Source organism: Leptonotus elevatus, chromosome 8, assembly GCF_054856555.1.
Source record: "Leptonotus elevatus isolate MCC_2025b chromosome 8, RoL_Lele_1.0, whole genome shotgun sequence".
In the NCBI taxonomy this organism is placed as follows: domain Eukaryota; kingdom Metazoa; phylum Chordata; class Actinopteri; order Syngnathiformes; family Syngnathidae; genus Leptonotus; species Leptonotus elevatus.
In genome coordinates, this window is record NC_141246.1 from 16,423,256 (window position 1) to 16,444,721 (window position 21,466).

Below are 21,466 nucleotides of genomic sequence, written 5' to 3' on the forward strand. Positions count from 1 at the left end.
GTCAGTTATTTCCATGTGTTTAATTTGGGTACAGGCACACGCACACATACATTTCGGTATTATTATTATTTTTTTTAAACACATAAATGAATAAAAAATCACCCATCACTATTCTGAATGCAACGTTATGCCCTCCTGGCCGACGTAAAAAAATTCTACCTGTAGGACATAATCGCTCTTTCGTGAGAAATTGTAACTAAAAACTATAATAATAAAAGAAAGAAAGAAAGAAAGAAAGAAACTCTCCCTTGGTGGAATCGAACTACTTTCCAGTCTTGCGCGTGACAGTAACGACTGTTAGAGCTCAAATTGTACACAGACTGTAACCACGCTGAAATTATATTCTCCATCAATACAACTTGAAAAATATTTAATTTCCCCTTTCATGTTCCTAGTCGGAACATGAGACAGGCGGACTCCCTCAAATCCGGTTTACAAAACCGGAAGCGATCTATGAAAGATTTTGATTGGCTAAGGACTGTTGCTATGACTTCTGTTCCAGACGCTTTGGCGTCTGCAAATTCACACATTCACGTCTTCCACAAACTTATTCTTTCACCATGTGTCTGCCCACTACTGTAATTAATCTCTTTTCAAACGTATACTGAAAATCATTTTAAACGAGGTAAAAACATTGTGTCATCAAACCGCTGCACGCATCGAACAGAACAGATCGTTCAAGTATCTAATCTCATCAAGATGAAGGTTGGTATTACGTAAATATATATTTGTTTTATTTTTGAGTTGCTTAACAGTACTGAGTTCAAAGGGATGAATATGTCTTCACTTAGCTAGCAATTTGCTAACGGTAGTGCTAATTAGCTGACGAAACTTTATAAAACATTTTGACATGTAAAACTGCTTTTTCATATCAGCTTCTTGTTAAATGAATCAAGTGTATAGTACATTACACAGTTAATAGATTAGTACATTTCTTGTAATTAAATAATTTGCTTGTGCTCAACAAGTATTTATTCTTCTACACTTGATGTACAAGTTGTACAGTAAAAAAGATTAGGTTATTTGCCTGCCATACAATTTCCTGGGCGAGTAAAAATATGTTTGATATGTTGTGTGACTTGTGTCTGTTGAAATGCATTGAATTTATTGGAGCCACATGTCTTTTTGTGTGTGTCCACAGAGCATTTTCACCCTCGTAGACAATGCTTGGATGGGCTCGAAGTTATTGTACAAGTGGCAGAAATCCCTTGGAAATTATATAGCTGTTGCAGGGTGAGTGAAAATGGAGCCTTCTTTAAATCCAACATTTGACCTGACTAATCCCATGCACAATGCGTTGTATGCAACCCAACAGACAAGACAGCTCAGTGAAAATATTTGATCGCCATGGATACAAGTTGACTGAAATCAGCCTTCCTGGGTACGTGTCGGGCATAAACAATTGAGAGCAAAAATGTTTTTGTTGTTGAAATAATTGTTTCTTTTCTTTTTCCCCACTCACTCAGACGCTGTGTGGGGATGGACTGGGACAAGGATGGGGACATTTTGGCAGTGATAGCAGCAAAATCCAGCTCCATATACCTTTGGGATGCCAGTGTCAATAAAACATCCAAGATAGATAGTGGAATGAGGTAGGAGTATACTTGCATTCAATATGTTGCAAAGGTCTTGCTATAATAACTACATATAATTAACTAGAATGTAGTAATGGCAAATAAAACTAGTGGAGATTTTTTGTTTTTTTTACTGTATATTTAATACTAAAGATTTACTACCAGTATTACCCAAGTTGCTCAGACAAACAAACCAATTTTGGAGGTGGAATGAATAAAAAATAAAGCATTTTCCCTGACAGAGATCATATTTCTCTCATCGTGTGGTCAAAAACGGGCCCCCTGCTGGCAGCTGGGACTGCCAAAGGAAACCTGTTAATCTACAATCAGCAGACCTCACACAAGATCCCAATATTAGGTACATGACATAACAAGCATGATCATTTTCAGCATTTCAACTCACTTTTTGTGATTTTCTTTCAACTCTGTTCGTCGTGCATGGTAGGCAAACATACCAAAAAAATCACCTGTGGCTGCTGGAATGCTCAGAATCTACTGGCTCTTGGCTGCGATGACAACAATCTGAGCATCAGCAATCAAGAGGGGGACACCATCCGAGAGGTAGTCACATGCAATACAAAAAAAACACATTGTCAGCGTGCAACTGCACGTATGGGTCAGTCATCATTTACAGGTGCGCTACCTGTGTGCGGGAAATACAAGTATCATCAGATCATAGTAACCACATGTAGAAACACTGTACTAAGATGACATGTTTTTGTTGTAGATAAAACTGCGCGGTGCACCTGCAGACATTTACTTTTCTATGATGAAGACAAGTGAAAGGACTTCACAAGGAGAGAACACTGTGAGTTTCTGTGTGTGTTTAGGCACACTTTCTTACACCACTTGCATTGTTTTGATCAAAGTGCCGTGTGTTTTATGGTAGAGATAAACCGATAAGGACTGTATGTTTTTTAAACCAAGGGTTAATTTCTTGTGTGCCTATTCCACTGTGTTGGGCTTTTTGTGTTTTGCTTTATTGTTTGTTTGTTTGTTTTAATGGACTTGAGTTTGTCAGCAAAGATGTCTCATCTTAACACCGATGTCAATTATTAGTAGTCAAAGAGGATGATAACCGATATTTGGAGGTGATATTCATTTTCAGTAAAAAAAAAAAAGGGGGGGGGGTATTAGCGTCAACACTAAAAAAAAAAAGCCAACCTTGACTTTGTTGTAATGTCTTACAATATGTTTATTGAACAATTTTTCAAACATTTCAAAATGTAGCCTTTTTTTTTTTTAAATCTTAGACAATAGACATTCTTTTCAATTTCTAGCAAAATGTTCAGGGCTCTCCCAGGGTAATTAGTACGTCTTAAAAAGTGAAATGGAAACTTAAAAAAGTAAATACCATAGCTCTCTATAGTTTTCTACAGTAAATATTTTTTTTCCCGAAAATTTTAAAATACCTGAAATCTTAAACTTTCACATTTCTTTGTTTTAATGTCGAACAAAAACTAAAGGTTCAGAAGGTTCCCAGTGTCAGCAGCATCTCTTATAATGTTAACTAAAAATTTTAATTACTATTTCCCTGATATTGAAATGGGTTTAGATTTACCTTGTATCAGCTGTCAGATGTAAAAAAAAAAAGAAGAAGCCAATATCGATATTGGTCAAAATGCCCAATATATACCCTATATCCCTATATTATAGAATTACATTGCATATTATACTTACTGGCATTTTTACTGTAGGTGAGTGTCTGCGTGGAAAAGAAAATCCTGGTCCTTTTCAGCGTCACCAATACAGACGACTGGTATGAGCTGGCATTTGAAGCGAGTTACGGGCGCATCGTCTCTTATCGCTGGTACAGCACACACACACACACACGATGAACCTTACACAATGTCTTTGGGTATTAAAAAAACACACTATAATTCTGTATCATTATTATTATTATTGCAAAAGACACATGACTAATATTCTCTGGGATTTTTTTTTTATTCCACTTCCATCAGGTTTGGTGATGGGTATATACTGATCGGCTTCTCGCACGGATACTTTGTGGTCATTTCTACTCACATCAGAGAGATTGGGCATGAGCTCTGCCAGGCCCGGAATCACAAAGACAGTCTTAACAGTGTAGCCATCTCCTCAGCATTAAACAAGGCAGCGTCATGTGGAGACAATAGGTATGTACAGTTTAATAGCGGTAACAACTAAGTGATCAAAGATGAAACAAACCAAATTTCTGTATACATTGCAGCATAAAGATCCATGATCTCTCTGACCTCAAATATATTAGCAATGTGATTCAGCTGGAGGATGAGACGAAAGGTGAGGAAGTTTCCTGCTATACAGTAGTTTGAAATTTACCAACCGTGCCAACAACGTGTCTTTGACTCTGTCTGCTCAGGTCTGGACCAGCTGAGTTGGACAGATGATGGCCAACTGCTGGCAGTATCCACACAGAAAGGCACTCTTCACGTCTTCCTCACAAAGCTTCCGATTCTGGGGGACAGCTACGGAACCAGACTGGCTTACCTTACGTCTCTGCTGGAGGTCACAGTGTCAAACTATGGGGTGAGGACTTGCATTACTGGAACACAAAACTGACTTAACAAAGGCTGCGGTAAAAATGAACTCATGTTATTTGGTCAAGTGTTGCTTTTGATGCCACTTCAGTTAACTAAATAAAACTGATAAAAAACTGAAGAGGGTCAAGTATGAGCCTATCCCAGTTGCGAGAGACGAGACTCCTCACTAGACTCAACTGTGCGCCTTCGTAACTCCATTGTTTTGCAGATACCTCCTGTGACCATTCAAGTGGAAGTCGAACCAACTTTCATTGCTGTGGGACCCTACCATGTTGCTGTTGGGATGAACAACAAAGCCTGGTTCTATGCACCACTTGAACAAGAATCTGGTGTGTGTCATGTTTAACAGTCAATCATTAAGTCAAATCACTTCACGCAATTTGTTTTACTGGACTCTTTATGTTTAGCTTTTACCAAACTAAAGGAGATCGAGTACTTCGGGACGGTTGCCAACATGTGTCTTAATGCAAAATATGCTGCAGCATTGTTTGATGGGAAAGTGCAACTGCACATGGTAAGTCACGACTATTTGCGGACTATGCCTATTAGCTCATTAGCCAGTTACAAAAACAAAAAAACAAAATCCATAGCATGTTACCTCGTTTGTCTTGTAGATTGATGGCAGTGAGCAGGAGGAGAGGAAACAGATGAAGTTGTTCCCAGATGATGACAGAAAAGGTCGTATCCTTTGCCACGCTCTCACCGCTGACTTCCTCTACTATAGCACCGATGTAAGACTCATTCATTCGTGTTTCATTTATCTGCATTTAGAAAAGAAAACTTGCATAATTCCTGTTTCAATGTCCGTTCACGGAATTTCTTGTATTCTTCTGCTGCTCTTCCAGTTAGGTAACGCTGTGTGTGTCCTAGTGGAGGATTGGGAAACTGTGAGCACTTATAGCCACGCTGTGGCAGTGAGTAAAGTTTTCCCCGATGTGAACGGCACACGGTTGGTCTTTATTGATGACAAGAAGAGTGGCTTCCTACTCACCCTTTCAAGTGTGAGTACATGCAGTGTTTACAATGATGGACACACTTGTGATCCGCTGAACATTTTAGAAACGACATGTTCTTCCTTTTCTATTTCCATTGTCACAATTAATAGTCGATTGTCAACCAACCTTTTAGGTCCCGTCCCACAAACACTTGGTAGGTACTGGGGCTGGGTTTAAAAAAATTAATAATTGATATTAAATCGATTTTCCTTTTTCGGGTCTGATATCCATTCATAAAACCACAAATTGATTATTTTTATATCTCTTTTTCCCATAAATGAAAAAGAAAATCAAATTTTAAAGGCTGATCTTACTGTTTTCTTGAAGTTTACTGTTCCAATGGATTTAAAAGTATTTTGTTACATTTATGAAAGACCTGACTTATTGCACTTTAAGACAATTCAGAATCTTTTTATTTCAGTTATTGAATTAGAATTATGAAAATATTTTCCTCCCATCCTTGGTGATATCAATGTTTTTGTAACACTTGAGTGATCATACCATTACTTTCATGAATAAACTTTTAACCAGTTACTGCTTCCACAAAACTTAATTTGGAATTTAATGTTTGTGGAGTTTATATCATGCCCTTGATATTTAAGCTGAATTTATGTACCATAATTAATCAATATCAAATTTAATTGAAGTTAATCTAATTGAGTGGGGGGAAAACGAAATAGATTGTGAATCAAAATTGAATCAATTGAGGAAATTAGAATCGATACCAAGCCCTAGTTGATACATCAAGGCATTTGTGCCAAAAGTGGGTACAAAAATGAACCATCTTAACGTGACTTGAAAACGGTGACCATTTTGACCTATAGTTTTTTCCCATAAAGATCATTTAATAGCTATACTTTTGGCCGCATGGTGGGCCTAGTGGTTAGGATGTCTGTCTCACAGTTCTGAGATTCATTGTTTGCAGAAAGGTTTGGCGTTGGAAAGGTATTCTTTTTGGGCAGTCGTGAAGACTTCATTGCTGCATTTGTAAACCTGTTGCCACATTATACACAGAATGGGCTTGGTCCATGAGAATCACCTGTAGCGATAAACTTCTGATATTGTCTCTAAAATGCAGCTTTCTTTGTTTGGAATTTGTGGGCACTTTTCCTTCTGTGTCATCATTTGGTCCTTCCCCTTTCCACAGAAGCTTTCCATCGACATTTGCTTTTCAATAATTTTTTGCTAGCTTCTGGGCCTACTTTTTTCACTTACCTATTATGTAACCGAGATGAGTTGTTTGACATGAGGAACATGCGGATGCACCTGATTTTTCAAAGTAAAATGTCTTTATTTTAAACTCTGATGATCAGTAGAATACTGTATGTTTTGTTCAGTTTCTCTGTGCGCAGTGTGTGGCCTTGTATCCCTGCTCAAATTTGGCCGTTCATGTGTCGTTCCAGGCAGCCGATTTGTGCCTTGAGCTTCCAAACTTCTCCCCGACCAACACTGGAGTGCTGTGGGACAACTGGCACGCTGACAGAGTCGTGTTTGTAGCTTTCGACGATGACAAAGTCTATACTTACGCTGTGCATAAAACCACAATATATGGTAGGGAAACTAGTCTAAATACAGTATTTTGGGAAATATTGCATTAGTGGAATATGAGTCAAATATGAGCAAAACCCAGCAGTTTTGATCAATATCAGAAGGCGACCATTTGCTCAGGTCTCGGGTAACACCCAATCACAGCTCAGCCTCAGAAAACAGGTGAGCTGTGATTGCTCATTGTCTGAGCAACTGTGATGTCATCTTCAGTCAACAGCAAGTGGCAAAATGGCCGCCCCCTGAAATGGATAAAAATGGCTGGATTTTGCTCCATAACTCATATTCCACAAATGTAATATTAATCAGGATGTCATGTTTAGACTAGTGAGGTCACATATAACATATTATTGTCAAGAAATGTTTAAGGTTGACTTTCACTTTAAACATTTTTTATTGTTGTTATTTTGTTTTAGGTGTAGGCATGTGTAATGTAGTGGTCAATGCCATTCAGAGTGATCATGTGATTGACTAGTGACCAGATCAACAGAGCTGTCCTTTTAATTGATATTTCACATCTCCTGGTCACCTAGGCCCACGAGTGGTGTTAGTGGGAAGCACTCCACTTCTCTCCTCCCACAAGCCTTTGCTGCTCTACAACGGCGTGCTGACGTGCCAGACGGAGAGCGGCAAGATCAGTGAAGTGGCTCTGAGCACACACTCCTTCCTTGAACACTCAACAAACACACCGTCTGGGTCACAGCCAGATCTTGGCAAACAGCTTACGCAGGCCCTCCAGCTTAAGAGGTTAGTTAGGCCTGCTGCTTTTGATTGGAGAGCCTTGATTTCTTGACACTAGTTTTCATAATTTTCTTTCAAATGTTCGTTGTTTCATGTCAGAGCAAGAACTCTCCCTGTTAACTCTGCTAACCAGATTTGTATTTTTTATATTTTCTAGTTAGTGTTGACACTGGTCCCTAAATGTTCCTTATGAGTTTTAAATATCTAAAAACATCCTGCACGGGGATTTGATTAACTTTTCTGTTTTACCTTGTGTGTATTTCTCAAGTGTTTTTAGTCTTTTCTTTTTACAAAGACAGCAGTTGGTGGTGTTGCATTTATGAAGCGTAGAGAATTCTGACTTGTGTGCGCTTGTGTCCCTCCTCAGGTTTTATGAAGCCTGGGATCTGTGCTTGACTGAGGGCAATGAGGCCAACAAGGCAGAGATTGGCAAAGCCTGTCTGGTTCACATGGAGGTCGAGCTGGCCATTCACTTCTACCGCATGAGTGGCAATGTGGGCATGGTGATGTCGCTTCAGGCCATCCAGGTACAACTATGAGTGGTGGAGGTTTGGGCATTGCTGGACAAGTATCTTGGGCGTTTCTAGTAATTGAAGTATGAAATATGTGAAATCATGAAGAAACATTATTTATTTTTATTTTTTTTCGTTCATAGGGCATTGAGGATAATAACTTACTTGCAGGTCATTTGGCTATGTTCCTGGAGGACTTTTGTCTTGCTCAGGACCTCTATCTGGCCTCAAGCTGCCCCATCGCTGCTCTGGAAGTGAGCTATACACACACGTTTTTTGGGTTTAAATATTCAAAGATAACTTGTTGTAAGTTGAATTGTGTTTATTTTGTAGATGAGGAGAGACCTGCTGCACTGGGACAGCGCTCTGAAGTTAGCCAAGGGATTAGCAGAAGACCAGATTCCATTTCTCTCCAAAGAATATGCCGTTCATCTGGAGTTTATGTAGATACACACCCAGAGCATTCCTAATCATGTTTTCATCTGAAATGTTTGATCTCATGCATCATTTGGTTCTCACTCTGTCTGTCTCTCTCTCTTACTCTCTAGTGGAGACTACATGAATGCTCTGGCGCACTATGAGAAAGGCATGACTCATAATAATAAAGTAAGTGCAATAGATTCATTCTCTTTTCTGACAAAATAAGGAGATGAGTACATTTTAGTTAAGTTTTTTTTTTTTTTTTTCTGTTTGTATATACTTACATACATACTGAGGTTGGCCTTCCTGTGTGGAGTTAGCATGTTATCCCCATGCCTGCATGTTTTTTTTTTTGTTTTTATACTCCGGTTTATTCTCACCTTTCATAAACTGACGACAGTGGATTGTCCTTAGCGGGTGTACTGTGAATGTGAATGCGAACAGTTGTTTGTCTATACTCTATGCCCTGCGACTGACTGGCGACCAGTTCAGGGTTTAGCCTGCCTCTTGACCAAAGTCAGCTGGGATTGGCTCCAATACTCCTGACCCTGAAGCAATATTTAAAAAGAATAATTTGTTATCGCTATTGGTTGAGGTTTGCAGTTTGGTGTCTTAATGAAGTGTGAAGTGAATGCCTTGCCATGAGAGTCAGAAATAAGAGGAACAGCTCTCGGCATGCAATATTGTATAACCGTTTAAGCACAATAATGAACATATAGGGAAATTAATAACTTTCTAATAGTGTAAAGCAAAAACTGATCATTATTTTCTTTGGAGCAGTACTATCATGGGTTACCATGTGAGCACATGGTAACCCATTAGTTTTCTAAAGTCAATAGTATAATTTGGTGAGGAAGAAACATTGTCTGGTTTGGATAAAGGTGACACTGTAGTAATAATAATAATAATAATAATAATAATAATTATTATTATCATTATTAATGAATGTTGTACTTTCTGGTCTACTATTTTCTTACTATCCTTTCCCCCGTGTTGCAGTTCCAGGAGCATGATGAGGTATGCCAAGCAGGTGTAGCCAGGATGGCCATTCGGATGGGTGACATCAGGAGAGGAGTGGCACTGGCTATTCAGCACCCAAATAGAGTCCTTAAGAAAGAATGTGCAGCCATACTGGAAAGTATGAAGGTAAGAGTTGGATTTTAGTGTCTGTTGTGTATCTAAACGCCTGTATTATTTTTGTGTATGTATTATATTGTTGTTTTTAATTCATAGCAATTCTCTGAAGCTGCTCAGCTCTATGAAAAAGGACAGTGCTACGACAAGGCAGCATCGGTTTATATTCGCTGCAAAAACTGGTGAGACGAGGCCCGAAAACACCAGCACTCAGACCCTGAATGTGTTCTTCAGTTGTCAACCTTGAAACAACTCTTTCAGGGCAAAGGTGGGAGAGTTGCTGCCTAATGTCACCTCTTCCAAGATCCACCTGCAGTATGCTAAAACCAAAGAGGCGGATGGGAAGTAGGTTCTTCTTGACATATCTAATGAAATCAAGACTTTTTGAGAGAGAAAAAAAAATCCTCGAAACCAACGTAAATGATTGTGTTCATCAGTTATAAGGAGGCAGCACAAGCCTATGGGAGCGCTAAAGACTGGGACAATGTGACTCGCGTGCTGCTGGATCACCTGAAAAACCCAGAAGGTGCTGTTCGCATTGTCAGAGAGACACAGAGCATTGAAGGAGCAAAGATGGTGGCCAGGTGGGACAAAAGAGTGTGTGGTTAAGTACACCCGCATACTGAGATTCAATACAAAAGTTGTATCAAAATGTCTGCCTAGACAAAAAGATAACACTCACTTTTACCAATAGGTTTATTTCTTGTAAAAACAAAACAAAAACAACTTGCAGATCTAATTTGGGGTTTGTGTCTTTGCAGATTCTTCTTGTCGTTGAATGACTACGGCTCGGCCATCCACTTCCTGGTGCTGTCTCAGTGCAACGATGAAGCTTTCCAGCTAGCGCAGCAGCACAGACAGATGGAGGTCTACGCGGACATAATCGGTCTGCGACTATCAACTCTTGCAAGTTTTGCCCCATTTGTTGTGTTGACTAATGCAAAATAACAAATGCACACGACCGCTGCTGTGTGTTCACCAGGTTCTGATGCAACACTGGAGGATTATCAGAGCATCGCTCTCTACTTTGAGGCAGAGAAGAACCACCTGCAAGCTGGGAAATTCTTTCAAAAGTGTGGACAATACAGCAGAGTAGGAGCTCTCTTTCGTCACTATGGATGGTTGACTGGTTAATTGTACCTTCTGCCACCTAGTGGATGAGTGTTTAATTGTTCTGAGTGTCACTGAACAAACAGAACATTAAACAGAACATTTGTCGTAAATCTTGAAAATAATTTCTGACCAGTTAATTACCAGTTACATTTGGATAATTTCTCTCAGTAATCACTTGGCTAAAGCATCAACTTCTCTTGTTCTCTCCCTCAGGCATTGAAGCACTTCCTCAAGTGTCCTAATACGGAAGACAGTCTGGCTCTGGACTTGGCCATTGAGACAGTGAGAGATCACATGCGGTGCAAAATCACTGTTATCAACATTAAAAATGCATGTACATTATGTGTGTGTTTACTAACAGGTGGGCCAAGCCAAAGACACCTCCCTGACTAATTTGCTAATAGAATACCTCATGGGAGAGAGCGATGGCATCCCGAAGGTGATGATTACATGACGTTGTAACATTTAACATTTTATTGTGACGATTCCAGCCTAAACTGTTTATATATGCTCCCTGAGTTGAGTGAGATAAAACACAAGAGCTGATTCATCAATGCCCTTTACAAAGATAATAAATAATGCTTTTATTTGAATTACTCCAATTACACAGCAACTATAGCACAATTACAAAAACGACTGTATTATGTGTCTGCTCTTTCATCTAGAAGCAACTATCTGAAAATAGTTTCTGCCTCAGCAATGTCTGAATGTGGGATTATAATAAATGTTTTAAGCACGTTTTAAATTTTTGGTGGTTTGAATTTTGAGGATGCCAAGTACCTGTTCCGACTCTACATGGCACTACAGCAGTACAGGGAGGCCGCTCGCACTGCCATCATCATCGCTAGGGAGGAGCAGAATGCAGGTAGGATCCCTTCCACCCCAAAAACTTTTTACCTACCATTGCATCATAATACACTGTGCTTTTTGTGTGTCTCGATCAGGTAACTATCGTAGCTCTCATAACGTGCTGTTCAGCATGTACACACAACTGCAGGCCCACAAGATAAAGATTCCTGCAGAAATGGCTACTAACCTGATGATTCTGCACTCCTACCTGCTGGGAAAAGTGAGTGTTGATAAAACAAATAGCTTTGGTAGAAATGCATTTGTAAAATTGATAGCCAGAAAAAACAATAACATATTTTTGGTGAAATAGGTTTATTGTAAACTTATTTGGCTCCTTTGAGTTCACAATTCTGTCTCTGTAATGAAGAAAAACATTCTGAATATCAAAATAATAAATAGATTGTTCCATTAAAGGAGAAGTCAATCTTAATAATTTATTGACAATAATATGTGACCTCACTAGTCTAAACATGACATTCTGATTAATATTACATTTGTGGAATATGAGTTATGCAGCAAAATCCAGCCGTTTTCATCCATCTCAGGGGGCGGTCATTTTGCCACTTGCTGTCGACTAAAGATGACATCACAGTTGATCAGGGCTCAGGCAACAACCAATCAGTGCTCACCTGTTTTCTGAAGTTGAACTGGGATTGGTTGTAACCTGAGACCTAAGCAAAAGTGATCTAATTTTCACTCGTCGGCAAGTGGCAAAATGGTCGCCTTCTAACACTGATAAAAACTGCTGGATTTTGCTGTTTAACTCATATTCCATGTGTATATATATATATATAGTGTCAGAAGGCGGCCATTTTGCCGCTTCCTGACGAGTGAAAATGAGATCACTTTTGCTTAGGTCTCAGGTTACAATATATATATATACACATGGAATATGAGTTAACCAATAAAATCCAGCAGTTTTTATCATATATATATATATATATATATATATATATATATATATATATATATATATATATATATATATATATATATATATATATACACACACACACACACACACAGTAGCTTTTGTTTTAATTTGTGAAACACATAATATTAAAAAGTGCGTTTCCATACAGATCCACATCAAGAGAAGAGACCACCTTAAAGGGGCACGTATGCTCATCCGTGTCAGCAAAAATATCAGCAAGTTTCCTGCACGTGAGTCATGACACAATTTCAACGTCTTATCCTGTTTAGGGTTGCAGGTGGGCTGGAGCCTATCCTAGCTGACTTTGAGTTCACAGGCAGCGTACACACTGGCCTGATTGCCAGTCAATCACTGGATACAAACAACCATTCACAGGGACACCTATAGACTGTCTTCAGTGAACCTAATATCGCCCTCTAAAATAATGGCCTAAGTCATATTTTGATTTTGATTTTTTTTAATGCCTGAAACATCTCCTCAGGGTGCTGGCCACCTAGCTACATCCTTTGTTAAACAGATCATTCAATTCTACTCCTGAAATGAAATTATTAATGATATAAAATTATTTGTAATTGGTTCATTTTTGCTACCCCCCCCCCAAAAAAAAATATTTTACCAAGGTCTCACTGGTCTGTTGTGTTGCCACAGACGTTGTGCCCATTCTGACATCGGCGGTCATTGAATGTCATCGAGCCGGGTTGAAGAACTCCGCTTTTGGCTTTGCCGCCATGCTCATGCGCCCCGAGTACCGAAATGAGATACACCAGAACTACAGGAAGAAGATTGAGGCTATGGTTCGGTGAGCAACCGTCATGACCAACTCTCCTCACATCAACTAAATTCACATACCACACGCAAGCACACGCATACATGCTGCTTTGTTTTATTACAAAGTTGCCAAAATGTTGATTGATTAATTTTTTTAACTTTTTGAAATTTGTTTTGTCTTTAATGAAGGGGTGATTAAACTGTACTTTATTAACTTCACCATTAGATGAAGCAGCTACCTAGTAACTCAAGAGTGGGTACATACAGCCCACTTTAATCAGATCCATATAGTTTTTACGGTACATGTCAAGAGTCCTGGATTATTTATTGCATTCACTTTTTTTCTTTCTAAAATTGGTTGATTAAAATTTATTCATTTGTGTATATTTTATTCATTAATACAACACAATCATTGTTAATTGTGAATGTTAAAAAATATATAATTGTAATACAATGTTGTATATCCATTTAAAATGGTTTTCGTTAAATTAGCCTAATTAAATGTATTGTAAAAAAATAACCTATACAATGAGATTATATCATTATTATCAAAATGAACTATTTTACATAAGCCTTATTTTGACCTCATCTACGAATGATCTGTCACCATATTCAGTGGGATACATCATGTGGTCACCTATCTTTAACTTCCTTCATACGTGACTTTAATTTGGTTAGGCGTCCAGATACATCAGAGTTGGAAGAGGAAACTACCCCGTGTCCGTACTGTGGCTTCCAGCTTCCGCAGAATGAACTGCTGTGCATCTCGTGCAAGAACAACCTGCCTTATTGCATCGCCACAGTGAGTGTGCGCTTTCATTCATTGGGCTGAACACTTTGAACAATTTCCTCCTCGAAAATCACGTCTTGTGTATTTTGTTTTGCTTAATCGCCACAATGATAGGGTCGTCATATGCTGAAAGAAGACTGGTCTATGTGTCCTCATTGTGAATTTCCTGCACTCTACTCGCAGTTCATCCTGTAAGTGACACAATGCACACGCTGTAATTGGGACGATCATTGATGCTATAAATAATTTGACAAAGCCACATTTCGGTGAGACAAAATGAATCCATTGTTTATTATGACTCCAGGTTTTACAGTATCGTTTGAAAAATAGCGCTTTGAATTTCTAAAATGCTTTGTCCTTGAATGATTTCAGGTTACTGGAGACTGAGACAGCGTGTCCTATGTGCTCAGAGACTCTGAGTGCCCAGCAAGTGAAGAAGATCAAAGATTGTTCCAAACACTTGCAGACAGATCAAGTGGATCAGTGAAGGTGAGCGTGAAAGTGTAATATGTAGAATGGCTGTCTTTTGGTCAGCCTGCAGAATTTTAATAGAATTCAAATGAACTTTTACAAAATTTTAATTTTCTGCTGAAGCACTCATTTAAACTAGATGTAGAGTATAATGTGAACTCACTACTGTTAACATTCAAAACTTTAGGGGTCTTTAATTTACTGAGTAGTTATTGTATTCATTTTCTATGAATGGGCAAAATTGAGAATAGTTTTTAAGAGTAACTAACCCCGCCAATCAACGAAGATGCTTAAAGGCTCACACTACCTGACACGATGTACAGTATGTCATCCATGTACGTATTGTAGGTAATGGTGGTTCATAATACAGCACACCTTGGGTACAAAATTTGATTAGTCTTCAATGTGAACATTGTGGCAACTAAACACTTAAGTATCATTATGCCTTTGCTGGACAAAAAAAAAAATCATGTAAATTAAAGATCAAGCACGTTTTCATAGAAAAGTACAAATTTTATTTTTTATTCTTTATACAAAGGACTGTTTACCCAAGTTTTTTTTAAACAAAAATATAACAGTTTCTCATCGACGCGGACTGAAAAAAACGACAAAAATATAAAACACCAACAAATGTAAAATAATGATGGAAAGACAGAAAAGCAGATCACATTGAACAAAATTTGTCAGTAAAGAGCGTACTTAAAAAATAATAATAATAATAATAATGGAACTTCCTCATCATTGTTTGAGGCAGTAGAGGACAGCAAGTGCTTTAAACCAAATAGCTCAAAATTCACTGAAAGGCATCAGTGCTGAAATACAATGTGTACTGTACAGACCTTATTGTTGAAAAAGTTTTTCTCCGTTGTACCCACCAAAAGTCCAGGTTGACTTTAGGCTGTGGCCTCCCATTTGACAGAATTCCAACCCATCCCCAAAGCCCTTTACTTCCCACATTGCATGGAACAAACTAGCCTAACCAGATGGAACACCGATGTCAGATTGTGAGCAGCAGCGTCCACGTACATACTAAACCCTTTTCACGTTCAACATGTTTATCAAAAGAAAAAGGAAATGCCTGTTACACAATACACAACACAATAGTAGCATGCATTCAGTCTGCAACAGAAATGACGAGATGAAAAGACAGCTCCAAACAAATGGAATGTTTACAGCATTAAGTTGTGTTTGGAAATAGAAACACAGAGTTCCAGTTTAAAAAGAAAAAGTTCCAGAAGAACATCACAACATAAAGCGATTCAGAGATGAGATTTGGCCAGTGCTCATTTTGGACTATTGTGGTATTTCAATTAAACAGTGACCGATCACGTTGTATTTAACAACACTGATCACTTAAGTAATATTCCAGCGAAACCACACGAGACAAATTTTGCCACGTTTGAAAATGTTCCAACTCAGTGCTAGTCAGCAGAGCACCATGTTGGCAAACAGCACCTCGTAAGAAGGATAATGATATTCTTTGATAGAAGCGCGTCACAACTATACTGTTGGTGTGACATACACACCTATTAGCGGTGCATAGTAATATTCACCTTGTGTATAAATGGACTGAAGATGCAATTGCATAAATAGCAAACACTTCAAGTGCAGAGTCACTGAAAACAACAAACCATGATCAGAAGTTGCGACTGGGAGTCTTTGGTGGAAAATGTGAAATCGTCATGCAGGCTAATGCATTTGAAGAGCACATCACATTTTCATTTTTTATTAACAAAAAAAAAGAAAAGACTATCAATTAGTCAAGCTGTCTGAGACTGACTGAGAAAGCCCACCAGCTGTTACCAGAACACTGGTGAACCAACATTTAGTTCTCGCCTTAAGTCAGCAGATGCGCTTTGGGTGGCTCACATTTTGGATCTCAAGGCAACCTGTTCCTTATCATACCAAATAAACATCCAATTTTTAAGTTAATCCCATAAGAGAATGCAGTTCCGTAACCCTGACAGGGTGGACAGTATTTCCCAAAACACTTAAAAAACGGTCAATCGTTCAATAGCTTATATTCTTCAAAATCTATTTTAAGGGCTTAAGCTGATAATTATATTCATTCAAGTAAAATATTTTCCTTTAGTATCGTTCGTGTAATTTAAGTCTGCGTGACTTGCCTTATTTATAAAAACAAGACTAGGGGAAGAAATAACTGCAACTCTAAGTCCCCTCTTCTTAATCAAAAAGTCAGGAGCTGCTGCTTACTGTATTACATTCAGTTTTCTATTGTAGTAAAAATGTCAATTTGCAGCACAAATAATATCGCCATCGCCTGGCAATGGAAAACAACTGGGAGGACGGACTAATGAGTAGCAGCCTCAAGAAGCCCCACTTGGCCTCCTCTGTACGCTGACCACTCCTCGTTTTCAGTCGCACAATTTACAATACGAGAGCGACAAAGAAAAGCGCTTCACCACAGGAAGCCGGAGCTCTGAGAGACTTTTTTTTTTTTTTAAGTAGTCAAGCTTCTGGATGGAATCTTACAGTGAGATGGTGTTAAGTGTTTGTGAGTTCACGGCACGATCAGTTCATTGAGCAGTCCTCTCCCTCTGTGTCCGTGTCTGTGTCTGAGCAGGCGGTGTCCATGGCGACGTGGGCGGGGCTTACTATGACAGCTCGTCTCTGCTCCTCCTCTGCGCTCGCTCGCCTCTCCTGAGTGCGTTCGATATGCTGGATCGCCTGGGAGGAGCGAACGGATGATGCAGCAAATATTCAATTAGTCACAATGTGAGGTACACCTCCACAATCCAATGGATCTGATATGAGAGCTGTGTCAGATATTTTTTTGGGACATGTCTATTATTGTGGTTGTATTTCATTCTACTGTTTCTAATATTTTGGTTGTAGTATGATACTGTACACCAGGAGTATCGACATCTAGGGTTTTCCCCAGTGCTTTATAGGCATTTCTAACCCCTTTTGATACAGCTCACATATTGGATGCCATTCGATTGTGCACATGCTGTGGGATAATCTAAAACATGCAAAGAACATACTTGCACAATGGTGTCCAAGTTTTGTCTCGACGTGGACACGGTGCTGTTGTGGAGAGATGAGCTCATGGTTACCACGGTGACGTGATGGGGTTGCTGGGTTAGTGTCGGCGCTGGTACGATGACTGTCGGGTGGTGGGTTGAGGCGATGGGAGTGGGAGGGGCTACCACCTGACGGTGCATAAAATTCGCTGTTACATTGTAGGCAAATAACAGGTCACTTCAACAATGTAAATACGCAACAGTAATGTATTCAGTCATGTCTAATTATTCTGAATACAAGCAAAAATTGTAGCTTGTGGTTTGTAATAAAATCATTTGTATTTTTTGCCATGAGTCTTTTATAGAGGTGAACTTCACATGTATGAATGTTTGTGACAAACCTTCGGACTGTGAGGTGGTCTGTCTGCAGCTTGGATTTGCTGCAGCCGTAACAGCGTCTGGCTCTGGAGCTGCGCGTGCTCCTCCTCCACCTGCTGCGTGATCACCTTGAGACGATCCGGGTGCCCTTGAGTGTCCAGAGAGCGCACCTGCATCCAAACACGTAAACAGACTGTAGTTCCAGCTCAACTTCATACAATCTCGTTTTATGTGTGAAAGACGTCAGTTATTAAACACATTTCTCAGCATTTCTAACCGGACCCGAAACATCCGGCAACTTAGTTCAATGGTATGCTCACCTGCTCCTCCAGCTGCATGCGTGCAGAGCGTTCTCGGTCCAGTTGCTGGCGCAGCTCGAGCATTTCCCTCCTCAGCTCTTCCACCTTCTCCTCATCTAGAGTGTCAGGAGACCCAATGCCTTCATCCTTCTCCTCGGCTCGCCTCCTCTTGGGCGAGGAACCACTAAACTCCTGCAGTCAGATAGGGGGGAACAGGGTGTCACAACAGTCACACACCATACACTGACTTAAAGCAACATTATGCTTCGAACAAGAGCACAAAGGTTCACACAAGGTGTGAGAGAAGCTGTCAGGGCAACATAACAGCACTTGGCATACCTGTATGAAGCGTTTGAGCTGGTTGTTCTGTGACATGAGCTGCGTCTTTTCCTGCTCCAAGGTGAAGATGTAGTCTGCAGTCTGTTGCAAGATGGCCGCCTGTAGCGAGAACCAAAAGTGAATAAAGCTCCGTTTACACCAAGTAGAATGGATAACACTTTTTGCTTAAAAACAGCAACAACAAAAAAAGGTGTCTATATGGTGGATTTTCAACTATTCCGCTAGGGCGTTCAACTCTATGATTATGTACCTTGCTGAGTTTCTCTCCATCTGTGTGGGGCAGGAGAGTTTTAAGAGACTGGAAACCCGCGTTGATGCTCTGCATGCGTCGCCGCTCGTTGCTGTTGGCGATTTCGCGTCGGATTCGCCTCTCTTGGTCCTGGGCCGTCTCTGGACTGAAGGGGATGTTGGCCAGACTAAAAGAAAAGTCACAAGACATTAGGTAATCATTTGTATTAATATGAGTCTAGTAGAAGCTGCTAGTAACATCATCACAGGAAATGTAAATGCTCAAAAGTTGGACAGAAGCGATACGTCAGTTGACAAGACGTGCCATTGACTCTCACACAAAGCATCCATGCTGGACAAAAATACAACCACAATAAAACATAATACTGGATCCGACAGACACTAAAATAGAAGACTTGGCCGAACTTTACTAAGACTTAATTTTGACATCTTCACATTCCTTGGCTTGAACCGCTTCTGGGTCACAGAGTTGAAATGAACCCTATGAGTTGTAATCCACATTAAACTGTTAACCATTAAAACGAGATTTACGAGCAGACAACTAACCTGAGGAAACAAACCGGTAGAACTTGATCTGAGATGTTTATAAAACATTCAAGGTCAGACAGCAAAACTGAATTTTCAACTTTGTGGTTACTAGCCAGTAACACTGGCAGGAAAAACAAAACAGTGTTTAAAACGATTGTGAAATGCATTTATTTCACTGGACCCATCACGGGAAAAAAATACATCTACAAAGATGATATTGCTTAGGTATTAACGGTGCTGACAGAATTCAACATGGGTACATGTATTTGGTTTGTATAGTACTGCATCAGATTAAAAATAAATAAATAAATAATGCTCCTTAAAAAAATGCCCAGATAAGTGTAAACATTACAAAATAATGTGAAACTTTGAAGTTTGGGTTTCAGATTTCTAGCCAGGGTTAACATGATGTGTTTTTTTGCTTTCCTTTTATATCATACGTCTTTCCTCCATTTTCCTCCTTCTGTTCTGTCCTTTCATGCCCTCGTTCTAGTTTTCTTCTTACCTTCATTCATTTCGTTAATTTAAAAAGTGTATTAAATTTAATTTAGGGAATATCTGGTTAAAGGTTCCAAAAGATTGTAGTTCTTAGTACCATTGTGGCATGCTTAATTTAACCGCCTATTAGTCTTGTTTGTATTTATGTTTGCTGTAGGCCGCCCCCTGTAGCCTACCCAGGTGTGCCTAATGAACTGTCCGGGCTCGCTCTTAAGCTAGCATCAGTTGTTCCAAATTATATGTTGACTAGTACAGCTACTACGAATACGCAGTTATTCATAACCATAACCTGACCGTTATTTTAAATCTTATTATAAATATTTTTATGTAATGAGCGTTGCAGGGCTTCGGCGTGGCGAAGTTTATTTTTAAATGTATTTCTAAGAAACGAGCTCGGCTGTTGGCTTCTGTTGTGGCCGCCAGGAGCTGCGCACCTACAACATGGCCGCCGGAGGGCGCGTCGGCCAGCTGGTAGCAGCACAGTGAAATGTGACTCCTCTCCTTTCCTCCAGTCCACGCTGAGCACAGAAGCAGCGGCGGTAGGCAGGCAGCAGAAGGCCCCCGGGCACCGAGGAGAACAATGATTTCGACCGTTAGCGCTAAGCTAACTCTTAACGTTCATTGCACTCCCCAAAACAACACGATTAATGGCCGCGGGGGTGGCCCGACGTGTGTGCTCGCTAAAACCCCCAAAGCCCAGTTCAGGCTTTTAAACGAGAATAGAGCGCGGTTGGAAAATTGTCACGCTGTGTTAGCTTGGCAGTTAGCAGCGCAACCGCGGCGACATAAACGTGAAAGTCGCAACGCAAGCTTTAATGGTCCGAACGTCTTCACATTGGTCCAACGCAAAATGTTATAAATAATAAGCGCGTTCCAAAATGCATGTTTGATGAACCGAATTTGGTTCAAAACAGCGAGACTGTGGCGAACACGTTAACCACCACGTGCTCGACTGGAAATGCGCTGTATCAATTTCATGTCGCTGATTTACATATTTTGGGAGCGAATGCCCCCTTAAGCTGTCCCGTGGGGCAAAGCTTGACCCTCCCGCTGACGAAAGACATACCACGGGCGACTCTATGTATCGTCCGATCGCACGGAAGGGCTGCAACTCCGGTAGTAATCCGCCACTTTGTACAACCTTGCTGCCAAACTATCGCATGCTAGCAGCTAACGGCTAGCCCGCTGCGTGGAGTCAAGACCGCAGCGCACCGCCACATTTACAACGTGCTTCGAAACGTACCTGCACAGTCCCCCGATAACATCCTTCTCAGTCTTCTTGAACTGCTGGAGGTTCGGTATCTTCTCTGTCGGCATCATGAAATATTCCATGCTTTCAAAGCCACCCCCTGAAACGCGTGTTTTGCCCTCTCTCCCTCCCACTTCTCTCCTTCGGGGGAAAAATGTGCCACAAAACGCACAGTTACTGTACTATATTCTAGCAGTCACTCACACGCAAGACGCGCGGTGATGAGAAGACACGGATTCGAAAAACAAAAGTTGTAGCTGTTCACAGCTGATGGGGTTCCCTCCAATGTGTGTGTGTGCGCGCGCGCGTGTGTCATCTTGCCTCCGCCTACTACGTGTTTGTGTGTATGTCTGTTGCCTCCGCCTACCGTGTGATTGTGTGCGTGCGCGCAGCTGATCTGCGTGAGGCGGGAAACAGCTGGTTGGAATCAGCCTCCTTCCGGTAAGACAAACAAGCCAACAGAGCCGCCGCGAGTGTGTGTGGAAGACGAGAGCCGCTCCTGGATTTCACCTTGGAGCACTCAAGGGGCGCGGAAAACTTTCATCCATAGACAACA

The 21,466-nt window shown here is 40.3% G+C and overlaps 2 protein-coding genes across 3 annotated transcripts; one reads left to right on the forward strand and one right to left on the reverse strand.

The window, feature by feature from the left end:
• The first annotated feature begins 471 nt into the window (after positions 1–471).
• On the forward strand, positions 472–17,716 carry wdr19 (WD repeat domain 19). Its single transcript, XM_086082640.1, has 37 exons — positions 472–705; positions 1,142–1,233; positions 1,316–1,381; positions 1,467–1,592; positions 1,817–1,932; positions 2,020–2,135; positions 2,302–2,382; positions 3,272–3,384; positions 3,536–3,709; positions 3,784–3,854; positions 3,934–4,100; positions 4,323–4,443; positions 4,522–4,628; positions 4,729–4,845; positions 4,960–5,115; positions 6,513–6,660; positions 7,188–7,401; positions 7,763–7,922; positions 8,051–8,161; positions 8,241–8,350; positions 8,456–8,513; positions 9,327–9,473; positions 9,561–9,643; positions 9,723–9,806; positions 9,899–10,045; positions 10,223–10,347; positions 10,444–10,553; positions 10,788–10,856; positions 10,936–11,013; positions 11,343–11,439; positions 11,519–11,643; positions 12,506–12,587; positions 13,006–13,156; positions 13,804–13,927; positions 14,030–14,106; positions 14,288–14,404; positions 16,971–17,716. The coding sequence occupies exons 1-36, from the start codon at positions 700–702 to the stop codon at positions 14,400–14,402; spliced, it is 4,044 nt and encodes a 1,347-aa protein (XP_085938766.1). The 5' UTR covers positions 472–699; the 3' UTR covers positions 14,403–14,404; positions 16,971–17,716.
• Positions 14,879–21,251, reverse strand: LOC147169967 (transcription factor AP-4-like). Of its 2 annotated transcripts, none has more exons than XM_086082641.1 (7): positions 20,905–21,251; positions 18,637–18,802; positions 18,387–18,485; positions 18,069–18,239; positions 17,772–17,918; positions 17,392–17,559; positions 14,879–17,074 (listed from the first exon to the last, which is right to left on the reverse strand). In XM_086082641.1, the coding sequence occupies exons 1-7, from the start codon at positions 20,991–20,993 to the stop codon at positions 16,919–16,921; spliced, it is 996 nt and encodes a 331-aa protein (XP_085938767.1). In that variant the 5' UTR covers positions 20,994–21,251; the 3' UTR covers positions 14,879–16,918. The 2 variants fall into 2 exon arrangements, with proteins under 2 accessions (XP_085938767.1, XP_085938768.1); XM_086082642.1 differs by lacking the exon at positions 20,905–21,251 and adding an exon at positions 20,728–20,877.
• Positions 21,252–21,466: the final 215 nt, after the last annotated feature.